Raw genomic sequence first — 16522 nt, 5'->3', positions numbered from 1 at the left:
AATAAAAATGTTTTTAATCTCAGCTTCCCAATTCTTCGATATTGAGGTTGAATTGGTAATCTTTTTTCAAACTCTTTTCTCCTATTTTCACATGGGAATCCTGCTAGTAAGCCTTTTATTTTTTAAATTACTCTAACAGACAAAGCTGTTCAGAGAACGTAGCAGCTAGATGGTTGAGACAAACCATTTACTGCTGACAGGGGTGCTTTCAACTTTATCCCAAATGGAAAAAAAAAACTGTTGTTGTAACTGCTTCTAAAGCATTAGCTGGAGTTCAGTTTCAATTAGTTATTCAAGTCCTTCTATATCTGCTAGTCTATCACTACCCTATCCTGCATACATTTTTGTTTTGGGGTTTATTGTTATTGTAGTGCCACCCCCGAAGGAACTGGTGGATATAATGTCTCTATGTAATTGGGGATGACACACTTCTCTCACCCAGCACTTACTGACACTCCTTGGGCTTTTTAACAATTTATTTGAACAGCAACATTCTGAGAAAAGCCAATTATTATGTCAACGAGCACACAATATAATAATATAACTGGATACTAATATTTATAGGTAAAGTTTATCCAGGAAATATCTGATTGCCTCTTGGGGGATCAAAAGGAAACTTTTTTCTCCTCAATGGCGCAAATTGGACCGTGCTTTATTGGATTTCTTTTTGCCTTCCTCTGGATCAACTGTGGTTATAAGATAGTGGAGGTTTTCACTTTGTGTGTGTGTTTTTTTTCTCTGTTGATTAAACTGGATTGTCTTTTAAAACCAGAATAACAATGTAAAACAAGCAACAAAACAATATATTTTATATGGAAGGAATAATAGCTAAGCAGTAGCTGTCATGGTCTGGAGTCAGGCTCGAAGACCAGCAGCTATAGCAGCTTACTCAGGAACACAGGCAGGTCACTCTGGCAGATGATTCAGGCTCACCTGAGGTGTGGAATCTAAGTACTAACTGGTGTTCCCCATTGCTTCTGATGGTGGAGAGGGATTTTGCTAGTGAGTGTTAGTACCAGGTCATGGTCATCAGGATCGCCCCACCAGGAGGTGAGCAAGCCAGGGTCCAGTAGTAAATATTGCAGGTTGGGATCAAGCAGAAGCATAGTCTAGGAGTAGCCAAAGGTCGGTAACGAGTAGTTGCAGGTTGGGATAAAACAGAAGCGTAGTCGAGGAACAAGCCAAATGTCAATAATGAATGGTAGCGAAGATAAGGACGGCAGCAGGAGAGACAAGTGAGATATTGGCTGGTGAGTGGTGAAGGCACAATATTTTGGCAACCAGGAAGTGCAGAGACATGGCTTAACTCAGGAAGTTCATGGGAGAAGCAAAAGGTTCAAGGTTCAAGTCAATTAAGATTCACGGCAGGATCATTCAAGGATTTGTCCAGAGAGCTGTGCAGGGAGCTGTCCAGTATTCCAGGTGGCTCAGTAAGTAAAGTCATTTCCAGACACAGTGGAGGTCCCAGGTTCAAGTCCGGGTCCCTCCTGACAGTAGCCATGCTCTATTCTAGCAAAATACAACTATATTGGTAGCCTATGCTTAGTATCATGAGGAAAAGAAAAAGCCAATTAGAACAAAAGGCAAAAAAAAAAAAAAAAACCCTATACGTGGGACTTTGTAGACTAGCACACATCCATTTATATAAAAATATAATTTTATTCAATTAATTAAAAATAGTGAATAGTTTGACACATCACATGTCTAATTACAAATATACGACATACAACATGAACAATGTAGTGAATTAAAGCTATAATACATGAAATATTAAAAATTGAAAAACACGGCTTGCAAAAAATGTTGATCAAGGGTGTAAAAGTGACACTATGGAAACTCTGGGTTTGATTTGCTAGATTTATCGCTCTCACTGCAGCGTATGAGGTGATATGTAGCATGTGTACCACAATTGGCATTTTTGTGTGTAGCCGCCCCTGAACCATGCATTTATGCTCATACCTGTGTTCATAAGGGTGGGGGTAATTCTTTTTTTTTTTTTTTTTTGGGGGGGGGGTATTTTAAGCCATATAAGAATTGTATCTCTCCCATGAAATCAAATCAATCACCAAATGGTTATGCCTCACATATAAATGCTCAGTAAAAATCCCTCAGAATGCGCTCCTCCCTCTGAAGAGTCTTCCTATACACTTGTTTAAATAATAATCTGATGGTTCCTTAGTAGAGAAGGGCTGAGGCGTGTTTGGAATCCTAGTCCCAACCCACTTGCCTGATCTCACCAGGAAGCCGACACTGCACACCGCTATTCACAGGCATTGAGACATTTCCCGATCTGTGCAGCTGGGGACCGGGAAATGTCTCAATACCTCTGGTGGGATCGGGCAGATGGGTTGGGAATAGGATCCGGAACAAGCCTGAGCCCATCTCTATTCTTCAGATATTGGGCAAAGAGATGGGAACTTACATTTACCATAAAAACATTAGGATGTATTAAGCAAAAAACTGCTCACAAACATAAAGATGTCAAAGGCATATCATATATCCCAGCTGATCAATCAACAGTGCAATTGGCTGTCCCACACATCTTCAGTAACACCTCCAGGATAATGTGCAGTGTCAATACAGATTGCTATGCAGCTGTACCCTGTTGCAGCATTTCATCCACTGATTTTTTTCAAAGGACCACTTTTTTTTTCTTTCATTCTTGTTAGTAGCCATACTTTGTGCATTGCATGGGGAGGCACTTAGAAGGGCGTAATCATTTGTGATGTCTAAATATAGTCGTGGCTGTAAGAGCAGCATGTCATATGACTAATCTGTGTGCATGAAAAAAATCATCTTCCTGCAGTCCTTTTCAGCTTCTGGTTGCACTTTTCTTTCAGTGTACATCAGCAATGTATCATGTGCAATATATAATGTAACCAATCTAAACTGTACGTGGGAATGGAGAAAAGATTCTCCCTCTGATACAAGATATTCGTTTGCATTAAGGTACGTTACAAGTTAAAGTAACATTATAGGTTTTTTTTCTTTAAAATAAAAAATGTTATACTTACCTGCTCTGTGCAATGCTATTGCACAGAGCAGTACCGATCCTCTTCCTCTGGTATCCCCATCTGGCATTCCTGGCTCCTCCTCTTCAGCAAGTGCCCCCATAGGCAGCTGCTTTCTATGGGGGATTGACACAGACAGGTTGTTGACTCAGCACTTAACCCCCCCCCCCCCCCCGCTCCCTCGTCACAGAATTTGATTGACAGCAGCGATCAATCTTTGCAGTGAGGAGGGACAGAGCTGGGAGAGCAGCTACAATTATGCACAGTGGTGGATTGGGATTGGGCTCAGGTAAGTATAAAGGGGGTGAGGAGGGCACAAGCAGTCTGGAAAGTTTTTTACCTTAATGCTTAGAATGCACAAAGGTAAAAAACCCAAGACTTTACAACCACTTTAAGATCCATTTTTTTCCCCCAATCATTCATAAATAATGGAATCTAATTTGAACTTTGCTTTTTTAGACTATATGGTAAAACACTTACCTGCAAACAATATTTGAAAAGGCATGGGAGAAATATAGGATGCCACATGAAAAATGTCTTCGCCAAAGAAAACAATGGAGAAATCCCAAAAATTAGGATTTGGTTCATTGACAATTTAACTCACTTCTCAAAAACCTTTCAAGTGGGTGTAATAGGTAAGTGTTTGATATTCACCTTTTTTATGATCTTGTGCTTATGTAGATTCTGTATAGTGCATACAACAGTTATTTTTTACATGTAATATAAAATATTACTTAATTTTTAAAAAAGTCTAATTTAATAAATTAATTGAAAACTTTAACCACTTCCATACAGAGCAGTTACATCCCCTTCCTGCCCAGACCAATTTTCAGCTTTCAGCACTCTCAAACTTTGAATGATAATTACAACGCTGTACTCAATCAAATTTTTTATCATTTTTTTCACACAGATAGAGCTTTCTTTTGGTAGTATTTAATCACCACTGGGTTTTTTATTTTTTTGCGATATAAGTGGAAAAAGAGCGAAAATTTTGAAAATAACACATTTTGTTTTCGTTTCTATTATGAAATTTTGTACATAAGTAATTTTTTTTTCATAAAATTTGGGCCAAAACGTATACTTCTACATATCTTTGGTAAAAAAACCAAATTAGTGGTTATTTTTTAGTCTGTGTGAAAGTTATAGAGTCTACGAGCTATGGTGCCAATCATTGAAAATTGATCACACCTGATGTACTGACGTATCTAATTTCTTGAGGCCCTGAAATGTCAGGACAGTACAAATACCCCCCAAATTGCCCCTTTTTGGAAAGTAGACATTCCAGGCTATTTAGTAAGAGGCATGGTGAGTTTTTTTAAGTTGTAATTTTTTTCCCACAATTCTTGGGAAAATGAAGAAATCATTTATTTATTTTATTTTTTTTACACAAAATTGTCATAATAACAAGTTATTTCTCACACACAGTATATGCATACTTGCAATTACACACCAAAATACATTCTGCTACTCCTCCCAAGTATGACAATACCACATGTGTGAGACTTTTACACAGCCTGGCCACATACAGAGGCCCAACATTCAAGGAGCACCGTCAGGTGTTCTAGGAGCATAAATTACACATATTATTTCCTAACGACACAAATCACAATTTTCAAGGCCCTGGAGCACAAGGACAATGGAATTACCCACAAAATGACCCCATTTTGGAAAGCAAACAACCCAACGTATATTCTATGAGGCATGATGAGTCTTTTGAATATGTCATTTTTTTCCACAAGTTTTTGGAAAATGCGGAAAGAAAATGAAAACGCATTTTTTTTTTTTTACACAAAGTTGTCAATGTATAGGATATTTCTAACACATTGCATGTTCATAGCAAAAAGTAAAGAGTACCCAATTACCTGTCATCAGAGTACCCGAATACCTGTCCCCAGCCCATCAGAGTACCCGAGTACCTGTCATCAGAGTACCTGATGGGCTGGTGACAGGTACTCGGGTACTCCGATGACAGGTACTTGGGTACTCCGATGACAGGTACTTGGGAACTCCAATGACAGGTACTCAAAGTACCCGAGTACCTGTCATCAGAGTACCCGAGTACATGTCATTAGAGTACCCAAGTACCCGTCATCAGAGTACCCAAGTACCCGTCATCAGAGTACCAAGTACCTGTCATCAGAGTACCCGAATACCTGTCACCAGCCCATCAGAGTACCCGAGTACATGTCACCAGCCCATCAGAGTACCAGAGTATCTGTCATCAGAGTACCTGATGGGCTGGTGACAGGTACTCGGGTACTCTGATGGGCTGGTGACCGGTACTTTGATGGGCTAGTGACAGGTACTTTGATGGGCTAGTGACATGTCCTCTTTATTGGGGGGGGGGGGCAATCAGTGTGTTTTGGAGTGCACTATGATAGGTAACTAGCTGTTACCACAATCTCCTCCTCACACAGGAGCAGTGTGTGAGGAGGAGAACAAAGTGACAGCTAGTTACCGTGTTCTTTGTTGACGTGCCTTATCCCTAATCGCCGCCCTGCACACCCCCGGGGGCAGCAGTAGCGGCAAGAGCAGGCGGTCATCATGTGACAGCCGCCCGGATTGAGGAGCCCTTCCTGCCGGCGTCATTTTACTATGGCCGGCATGGAAGTGGTTAAACATTGTCCAATTTTTTTTTTCAGTTTTATTATCAATATTATTTTTGTAACATATGATTGTAAGTAAATGTTTATTACATTTTCATAGCCTGGCTACCAGTTTACATTGAAAGTACAGTGACAAGTCCCTGGGATTCATAAATACAGTGACTTGCAGTTAAAGGGAGTTTTGCTGTTGGGTGGATGGAGCCTGGGGAGAATTCTAAGTTAGGTCTGTCGGCATTGTGATTAGCAATGGGAATGCGTTCTGTTACTGGATAGGCAGAACCTAATAGAAATTCATAAGCTCTGCCTCCCTTGTGGTTGACAGTGGTCAGCAATGGGCAGATTCCATAGGCACTTGCAACTATGAAATCTGCTTGCAGCTGTTCTGTCAGTCACAAGGAAGGCAGATCTGAAGGGCAACTAGTCTTTCAGTATTCCGATTAGGCTCAGCCCACAACCAGTGCTTAGCCCCTTGTCATTGATTGTTATGGTGCTTGCAACTTGCATCCCGGCAATCAATGAAGCGCCCTTGTTCAATTCACACCAGAACTTTCGAACATTGCGAAAGTTCAGAACCAAAAAATGAACCCCCATTGAAGTCTATAGGACCCGAACTGGAAACATCAAAAGTGTCCATTTTGAAGGCTTATATGCAAGTAATTAGGCATACAATGGTTGTAAGGGCCCGGGTACTGTCCTGGGACATATGTATCACTGAAAAAAAAGTTTGTAAAAAATGTCATTTTTAAATGAGTAGTGATTTACTGATGCCTAAAGTGAAAGCATAAAAATGAGAAAAAACGATAAAAATGAAAAATTCCTTTCAATATAGTGCCTGGAAGGTTCCCTTAGTCTGCCTGTAAAGTGGCACATTTGTACTGTGTATAGAAGCTGCCACAGCAATAATTGCATTTATAAAGTAAAAAAAAAAATGATATTTTCCCTGCAAGCTTTCTTTATTTTAGAAACAATGGCCGAGGGGGGGGCAGTCTGTATGATGTGGCCACAATATAGTGCACTGGGAACAAGATTAGAGCTTTTTGGATAAATTCTAGTGTCTCTTCCACAGACTTTGGATAGAAGTAACAGGTGCATAAAAATTGGTCTTTGGGTGTCGGAGGTGCCTTCACACCGTAACCCTATGGATGTACTCTTGATGAAAGCAAAAATTGCTTTGCTGTCAAAAAGTTAAATGACATGCACCTATCAAACAGGTGTGGTAAAAATTGGTCTTTGGGTGTAATTGTGCCCATGAAACCTACACCAAAAAAAGTCTTCCAGATGAAATCAACACCCACAGGGCTAGGCATACTAGGGGCTTCATAGCTGCTGGTAATCCAGGACTGATTCATTTTGATAAATGTAAGCCGGGTCACAGAATCTGTGGAAAGACGCGCTATATTATCAGTAACAAAACCTCCGGCAGCACCGAAAGCCCCTTCGGAAAGCACGCTGGATGCAGGGTAGCCCAGCAGCTCAATTGCATACTGGGCAAGTTCTGGCCAGTGGTCTATTCTCATGACCCAGTCACTCAGTGGATCATGAACTGAAAAGCACTCCATCTCTGTTTTCGCCCCTAGATATCGTCCACTATATAATGCAGGTGAAGTTGACAGCCCTGGGTGCTGAGGACTAAAAAAATTATGAAATGCATCACTTAGGCAGCCCCCTTCTCCACCACTCCCTCTTGACTAACAAAAGCCGCAAAACTACGTTTTTCATGACACTGTAACCTACCAGAGTGAGGAAAGGCGTTAGATAAACTCCTCTTTAAGGTGTCCTCAAGAGATTTCATCTTCTGCTCCCTCTGTGGGGACAGGATGAGTCATGAGTTTTCCCCTTGTAATGGTGGTCAAGGAGGGTTACCAACCAATAGTGATCCTTCTCCTTGATGCCACGTATTCTCGGGTCCTTTCACAGGCTTTGAAGCATGAGTTAGCCCATGCATCGCAAGTTTGCGGAGGCATGAGAAGTAGACTCCTTAGGATCATAGTATCTGGAACTGCCTCTTCCCAGCCACGCACTACTCCCAAGGGTTCTGGTAAGGGAAAAACCAACTCTTAAGGTTTTATGTATGTCTTTCTCTGCTTCAATGCCTCCAAAACTGCCAGAATCCTCCTCCTCCCTCTCCTTTGTGTGTTCTAGGGCGTCTGAAGAATGGTGTCTGCATAAAGCGGGCCTAGAGAGAAAAGGCAGTCTTCCTCTTCTTCCCGCTGCTCTACTTTGAGTGCCATGTCCATAATGCCACGCAGAGTATTCTCCAGCTGGAAAACAACAGGGATTGTGTCACTGATGCATGCATTGTCACGGCTCACCATCCTTGTGGCCTCCTCAAATGGTGACAGTACAGTGCATTCATCCTTTTCAGCAGGCATTGGCATGGGGAAAAAAAACCGAGGCGGCCTGAGCATGTTGTTGTGCCATACTGAAATTCAGCCAACTGGCTGTCTATGAAATATACCGTGTTAAACGTGCACTAACACGCTGAAATGTACTGAGTTAAACATGTAGTAACACACAGAAATATACTACAATAAACGTGTAACGCACTGAACTATACTGCAGTAAACCTGCCCTGACAACATAAACTGACACTAATGTAAAAATTTATGGTCGTTCTACACTCAACTTGAACTATCACTAGATTTACACTAAACTGATATTCTACACTGACAATAGAATCACAATAGCACACTATAGAACACTAACTCACTAGCAGCACTGAACAGAGCCCTGTTATATCTCTCGCTACGCCTATATCACACTGCAACTGGCCACTATTGAAAAAATACTTTTATAGTGCGGGGTGGGACTAAGAGCAATGAGCCATGATTGGATAGAGTCATCATGACAGCGTCCAATCATGGCTCTGGCAGTGCTATGTGCCGTGATTTGGCAAAGCTTTCATTGCTTCAGCCAATCAGGGCTTTCAATGCACTGTGCCACGGTGGACTGCATCGGTTGTTAGTCGAATGGGCGAACAGCCAATGTTTGGTCTGAACTCTGGACACTTTCATGAATTATGTGCAGGAATTTTTAAAGGGGCAACACATGCTTTTAGATAATAAGCATCCCAAAATTAGAGGACAAGGTGTCTTTCCTTTCCTAGAATGCATAGCTTGTATTAACCTTTATCTCACACGAGGAAAAGGCTAAGTATTTATATACCCTAATAATCAACTTTATTTATTTGTTCCTTTTTTGTTTGTTGAATATACCACCAAAAGTGTTTTGTAATACCTATTTAAGGGCAAGGGCTAGAGGGTCATCGGAGTTTGATTTAGGTATAGTTTGCACTGACCTAACCTTCCAGCCCATGTTTTAAGACTAAATTTTTTCAGACCTTGTCTTGTTCATGACCCATCCTGTCTTGGCCTTCAGCCTCCATGACTGTATCTGAACCTATGCCCCTGGTTTTTGAACTGTTTGTTTGCTTCCACTCCTGACCTCTGGAGGAACCTATTTATTTTCTACTTTACATCTGGTACTATGCTTGATCTTATCTATATCGTTGGATATTGATGATAAGAACTTCAGACGAAAACTTGTCCTGCAGGCATATACATCCTCATCATCAGGGCTTCTAGTGACAACTAAAGCTGGGTACACACAGGCTGAAATTTATCCGGAAATGGTATATTCAGCAGGAACCAGGCAATTATTGGCCTGTGTGTACAGTTCCCTGTCTTACAGAAGCCAGTCCTATTTTCGGCTTCTGTCAAATGGTGGGGCAGTCCCCCTGTCAGAACCCAATAGCACTGCAGGGGAGATCTGTCAGTTTTTTTCGTTCAGCCCACTGGGTTGAATGAAAAAAATGTATAGTGTGTACCAGGCTTTAGCCATTCCAAATCCTGCACCAAAGCAAGAGTCTTATTCCACTTGCTTGTAGATAGGGTGCAGAGCGGTGTGACAGCAATAATTCACACAGTCAGATGCAATATAAAACTTGCATTGAACTAATACTGGCAACAGTTCACAACAAACCCTCCGGGACAACTACCCAGATGAGCACACTCACATTTTCCAATAACGTGAAGAAGTAGGTCCCAGCTGAACCAACAGCATCTATTGAGAGGAAGCATAATGCGGCCTGGCCGCCTTGTGCCCAATCAGAAAGGTATCCAGAGAGATGTGACCCTATGCTTTCCCTCCTCATCAGGAACCTTTCCTATCACTAGTGACCATAACAGATGGGGTACCTTTCCCTACTCTTCCCACTTGCAAAGAGAGCACCAAACCCAGAGACCAGGATCTTAAATAGACTCTGCCACATCCAAGATGGCCACTAGAGTCACATGGGTGGCCAGAATCTAATCAGATTGCTGCCTCAATTACTCAGGAAACCATAGAGGAATCCTGTTCCCCATGACTTCCTCTTCTCCTGCATTGCCGCTGCGGTTGAGTACAACCTGCAGTGGAAATAGCAGACTGCACATGCCTACATGCTGACAAAACAGAGTATCTCTTTTTTATGTATATTGATCCTGTTTGTGTGAATCCTAAATCTGTACTCCAGTCACATCTTGTCTGCACAGTTCTTCATACTCTCTGAATTTCTGTATAGAACCTGGATTTACATGTTAGCTCCTGCTTGTCTGCAGTGGTTCATGGCTTCCATTCCAATCCATGTGCTCTCTTAAGTCTCTGGACCTGATGATCCAGACAACTGTTTCTGCTCTTCTCTATACACTGTATATCTTTTTTGCTCCCTCTATGGGTTTCTTGATACTAGGGATCCTTAGAAACCACAAATTTTGCCATTTACCCGCTTGACTTATGATATCCATATTCAAATTTTTTTACTGTAATTCCTTTATTGAATTCCTAATATGTTCAAATATACAAAGGGATGCATACTTAGAACTGTATATACATCAAGAAAGTATGCATCTGCCTAAAAAAACAACACAATCCACCGTGTTTATACAATTACTAAAATATAACATATTAGATTATTAAATGTCCATATATGATGCTAGATAGCCAATCACCGTGCTCTTCCAAAGATTTTTTTCCTATTACTGTGCCCAAATTGTTAATAAACAGTGCTCCAACATTATTCCAAAAGTTTTAGGGCTTTTAAGGTGCTAACAATTTAAAAACAGACCATAAAAAAATCCATCAATTTTTATTTTAGACAAATGTATAAAAATCATTAATAATAGCAATTATCCATCTATTTTAAACGATACCACAAACAGAGCTCTGCTACATCTTGGGAGAGGATCAGATGACAACAGAGGACTCCTCAGGTGGGTAATCGTTACAGTGTGTTTATGGTGTGTTATAATCTTTATTTCTTGGCTCTAGTACAAGGTCCCAACATTCCTTAAGTTGCTGTTGCAACCAACATACTACATATGGTGTTATACTCTGATCAATATTTGCCTCTTGAGGTACACTTATGTCCTACCTTGGTGGCATCAGTCCTCAAATCCTAAGGGTCCTTAGTTTGGTTTATAAAAAAGGAAGGTGACCAGTGCTATGAAGCTTAGATAAATATATAGAGGATATTAGGTACCATAAAAAGGTGTAAGCTGCCACCAACCGACCCCTGAGGTGCAAGGGCGAGAAGAAAGTAAAAGTGCGTGAGGCTGGTACAGGCGCTACCTATGAATGTACATTCATAGGTAGCGCCTGTACCAGCCTCATGCACTTTTATTTTCTTAGTTTGGTTGCTGTTAGAGGTTAAAAAATAATAAAGAAGCCTTTGCAATTTAGGCGTAAACCCTATACCATAGGGATTATTGCCTCTCCAGTTGGATCCAACATTCGTAAGCACTCATTGTCCATGTCCAAGTTTGTGTCATAATCATTTATGAATATTATCCAAACTTAATCCTCTTGAAGAAGCTGGACAAACAGCGAAACATGTTGAGGAATTGTTTGTGGTATTGTTTCAAAGTTTCAAAAAGATGGATAATTGTTTTTATTAATGATTTTTATACATTTGTCTAAAATAAAAATTGATGGATTTCATTATGGTCTGTTTTGGAATTGTTAGCACCTTAAAAGCCCTAAAAACTTTTGGAATAATTTTGCAATTATATACAGGGTGTGGTGCATTTGAATCTATTGATACACTCATCCATAACAAACATATACTTAGTGCTCCACCATATGTATGTGAAAAAAATGCTCGCTCATCAAAATCAAAAGACCAACAGAGTGTCCATAGAGCAGGTAATAACTGAATAATCCTCCTAGAGGGTTGAGGCAAAGTCTTCTCCCAACACTCTCCTATTCTCTCTCACTCTGTGTCACTGTAATATATGCTCCCTAACGGATCACAAGAGGGAGGTATATAGTGTAGTATGTTTTATTCAAAAATAAATCTGAACAGGATATAAAATGCGCACTATTATGTAAATGAAGAAAAACAGGCATCCAACATGTATAGCTTTCCAGCTACAGGATTTTTCAATCTCGTGCCACACTCGCAATAACAGAGCCGGCATACGTTCCACAGACCCAGAGGTGACGTAGGGTTAAATCCAGAAATTACGTCAATGGCTCCTACCTCAATTAATTTCACGCATGCACACACATCTTTAGGAAGTAAAGCTTCTGCCATTTTCTTGGAGCCTAATATCGGCTAAATTATGCTGTGATTGGTCTGCATATAATTACCATAAATATAATACCCTATGTTGAAAAAAACAATCCACATGTCGCATGTCACAATAAATGCACACTCAATATTGCCAATAAGAATCCATCAATAAAAAATGTAAAAATGATCTCATATTAATAATATATAAATTCATATATACTATCTAAAATAAATATATATTTACACATAATTCATAGCATATGTTAAAAAATAAACCTAGTACTACACAGATAAATATTTAATGGCATAAAGAATGTAAACCTAATGCATTTATATCAAAATAAATATAAAAAATAATAAAAATCCAACATGGCCCAAATTAAATGGACCTTCACTATCTACACCTTTACTAGTTTACCAGTGTGCCATCTAGTGGCCATTTTATATATATATATATATATATATATATATATATATATATATATATATATATATATATATATATATATATATATATATATGTATATACAATCTCCATAACAACAAAAAGAATGGATCCAAAACTATATAACCTGTAAAAAGAAGGCATCCAGAACTAGGTAAAACTGTTACAGGAACCAACCCACCCTAAAAGTCAGTTATGAAGCAGTTTAAGTCTATATCTATGATTGATTGCACATATACGTAAAACTGTGCATGGTATTGTAGTCAGCAAGCAAGAAAAAACAACAAATAAATAAAAGCATTATTATTTTATGAAATAAAATAATAATAAAAAGAATTTAAAATATTAAAAACATTTTTTTTTTACTTTCAAATCACTTCATTTCACTCCACTTCAAAAATTAATACAAATAACAGGAGATTTCAAAATTCCTTGCTTAACAAGTTGACCCACCACATAATACATAGTTGCCAACATTTGAAAAAAATTTCCAGGGACACTTTGCAGCACAGCTATCAATTACTTACCACACCCACTTCCCTGAAGCTCCGCCCACTCCGCATAATTAATCTCCGCCTATTTATCAGATTATAGGGTCTACTTCATAAAGAGAGAATTACAGGAAATTGAAAAGAGAATTGTAAAATTGAGGCCAAAGTAGCAGAGTTGGAATAATTCTCCCATTCTACTGCACTACTTCTGCCTAAAGTTTAAAATTCTCATCACAATTCCCTGCAATTCTAAAGTGTGAAATGTGCTCAGGTGTGACCATACAAAAAATGTAATATGTAAATATAAATAAAGTGCAAGGTGTAAATAAGTACGATTATACTATCTGGTATAATTAGGTTTTATTGTACTTATTTACACCTTGCACTTTATTTATATTTACATATTACATTTTTTGTATGGTCACACCTGAGCACATTACACACTTTATTCACCTGTCTTTGAATTCAGCCCTCTGTAGGGTGATAATTTTCATTTACATAAAACAATGTGGCATCCTTTCCTTCCTAATACATTACCAAGTCCATACAAGTATAGATCCTAACACATTACTCAGTTCACACCAGTATAGATCCTAACACATTACCCAGTCCATACCATCCTAACACATACCAAGTCCATACCAGTATAGATATCCAGCATGAGATTTTTCCCATTGAGTATTGAGGTGTGTTTTCATTTTTTTGAGCAATATATATATATATATATATATATATATATATGCACACACATACACATACACATACACGGATATGTACACACATTTATCTAGAGCTAGAAAACTATATATATATATATATATATGTATCAATTAACAGGTGTATAAATTATATCTATAAAAAAACATTATTGATAGTAGTAATTAATGGAGTGTGAGGCCTCCAGCTTGTCGGAAGGTGCTCTGCCTCCCCCTGCTGGCGGATTTTGGAAAGTGCACCATGCTGACACCCTGCCTTCGGTGACACGTTAAATTTGCGACAGGCGGGAAGAGTGAGTGGGCACAGAGAGAGAGACAACCTGCTGCCAGAACTACAACTCCTAGCTGGGGTGAGAGCGACACTGTGTGGCACAAAATTGAAAAAAAAATTTTTTTTTTAAATGATTTACAATGTCCCTGATTAACAGGGACACTGTAAAATACCCGGGACAGGCTCCTATTTGCCGGGATTGTCCCGGGAAAAACGGGACAGTTGGCAGGTATGATAATATAGGCAGCAACGAAACAGGCAGGTGGGCAGGGATCTCACAGCTGGTATACTCCTAACAGTTGTCACTTCTGAGAGCTCCCCTTAGTCTTAACCACTTAAGCCCCAGAGGATTTGACTGCTCAAAGACCAGGGCCTATTTTGCGATTCGGCACTACGTGACTTTAACAGACAATTACGTGGTTGTGCGAAGCTGTACCCAAATGAAATTGACGTCCTTTTTTTCCCACAAACAGAGCTTTCTTTTGGTAGTATTTGATCACCTGTGCGATTTTTACTTTTTGTGCTATAAACAAAAAAAGAGCGACAATTTTGAAAAAATAATATTTTTCACATTTTTTATATGAAATTCCACCCCCAAAAAAATGTAAAAATCAAAATTTTTTAACATTTTAGGCCAATTTGTTTTCTGCTACAAATCGCAATAAGCGTATTTTGATTGGTTTGCGCAAAAGTTATTGCGTCTACCCCTTGACTGACATTTTTGACACTTTTGGGGGTACCAGCCATGGTGTATTTTGTTTTTGTGCTGCCCTAGGCAAGACTAAAATTGGGCGCCCCCCCTTCCCTCCTATTTAAATTTGACCACCCCCTTCCTGTTTAACGGATGCAATGCCCTCCAAAATTGAAGGACTACAAGTCCCAGCAAGAACCACTGAGATCTCATGAGAGGGGGGGGGGGTGAGAGGGGGTGGGATAGAGAGAGGGGGATGGGTGAGAGATGGTGTGAGAGAGGAGGGATGAGAGAGAGTAGGGGTGAGAGAGGGGGGATGAGAGAGAGAGAGAGGGGGGGTGAGAGAGAGAGCCGGGGGGAGAGAGAGAGGGGGGGGGGGAGAGAGAGAGGGGGGTGGGAGACCCCCCTAGCCCTGCCTGCAGTCCCTCCTGTTCCCCCCTGTCTGTGGGTAGGTGTGTGTGATGCACCTACCTCCCGCCCGTCCTCGTCTTTTGGGCCCTTGTCCAGCCTTTTGATGTCCCAGCTAGGAGTGGAGAGGAGGTTTGAGAAGGAGTGCAGGCTCTTGGAGGCACCAGGGATGCTGCACCCGCCGCTTTTTAGGACAGGGTGGCTCCGTGGCAGTAGAGTTCTTCTCCCTCGCAGGCTCTCAGTTCTAGCCAGCTTCCAGGGCCAGCCAGCTGCCTGTTTACTGTGTGAAGATGCCGCAGCTCAGCAGCAGCTGCTGTCGGCGGTGGATTGGTGGATTCTGTTTTGTTGTCCTGCACCCCACTGTCACCGGACTGGCAGGACTCTTTGGGCCCCATGAGCACTAGGTGCGGAGGAGGATTAAGTTAAATCCTCCTCCACTTTAAAAATGGCCAGGGCCAGGGACGTAACTGGTTGCTAGATGCTACCTGGCTCTAGCAAATGGTGGCCAATAGACCCTCAGGTGGAGGTGGGGGCAGCTATTTTGCTGCCCCCCTGCAAAGTGCTGCCCTAGGCCTGGGCCTTGTTGGCCTAGGCCAAAATACAGCACTGTGTACCAGTGACATTACTACAGTAATCAGTGCTATAAATATGCACTGTTACTATACAAATGACACTGGCAGGGAAGGGGTTAACTTTATTGGTAATCAGTGGGTTAAATGTATCCCTGGGGGCGTTATTCTAACTGGGGGGGGGGCATGGCTTGTGATGTAACCATAGAGACATACGATCCTACATAGCAGGATCGTATGATCTCTGCAGTTACACCAGGGAGAATGACAGACGGCTTTGTTTACATTAGCTGTCTGCCTTTCTCCCTCTCCAGCGGGAGATCGCGAGCCGCCGGTCACTCGCACGGGGATGTTAGTGAACGAGTGGGGGCGGGAGCGCGGCTCGTGGGCGAGCGTCGTAGCCCTACGTCGTTTTTCCTGTAGGGGGCTGACTGCTGCAGTAAATAGTCGTGCGGCGGTCGGCAAGCGGTTAAATAGAGACAAGACCCCTATAAACATTTTAAGAGATCACTTGACCTTTCCTTGACCGATAGGAAAGGTCAATTGACCTTTTTTTTACATGCCTTCCCTAACAGGTACATGTGCATGTGTGGGGAGCCTCTAAACCCTGCTGCTGACATGGTCCCATAAGGGGAAGGGAGCCCTAAAATAGGCATCCCCCTTTTTTCCTTTCATTGGAACATAGCCAGGGAAAAAAACAATAAATAAAAGCACAACATGCAAAGTTTGTGGGGGTTCATGCACAATGCACCTCAAAGAAGCTG

General features: G+C 40.9%; 1 protein-coding gene across 1 annotated transcript in view; it reads left to right on the top strand.

Moving 5' to 3' along the window:
* Window positions 1-16522, top strand: part of LOC309548566 (interleukin-5 receptor subunit alpha-like) — an 82712-nt gene that overhangs the window by 25230 nt on the left and 40960 nt on the right. Inside the window, exons 5-6 of the mRNA XM_082248536.1 lie at window positions 2841-2949; window positions 3471-3646. Coding sequence (XP_082104662.1) covers window positions 2841-2949; window positions 3471-3646 — 285 coding nt within the window. The remainder of the gene's footprint in view (window positions 1-2840; window positions 2950-3470; window positions 3647-16522) is intronic.

Source organism: Pelophylax lessonae, assembly GCF_965119305.1.
Source record: "Pelophylax lessonae genome assembly, chromosome: 2".
NCBI lineage: Eukaryota > Metazoa > Chordata > Amphibia > Anura > Ranidae > Pelophylax > Pelophylax lessonae.
Note: the sequence above shows the minus strand (reverse complement) of the source record. Positions and strands in the feature narration are given on the sequence as shown.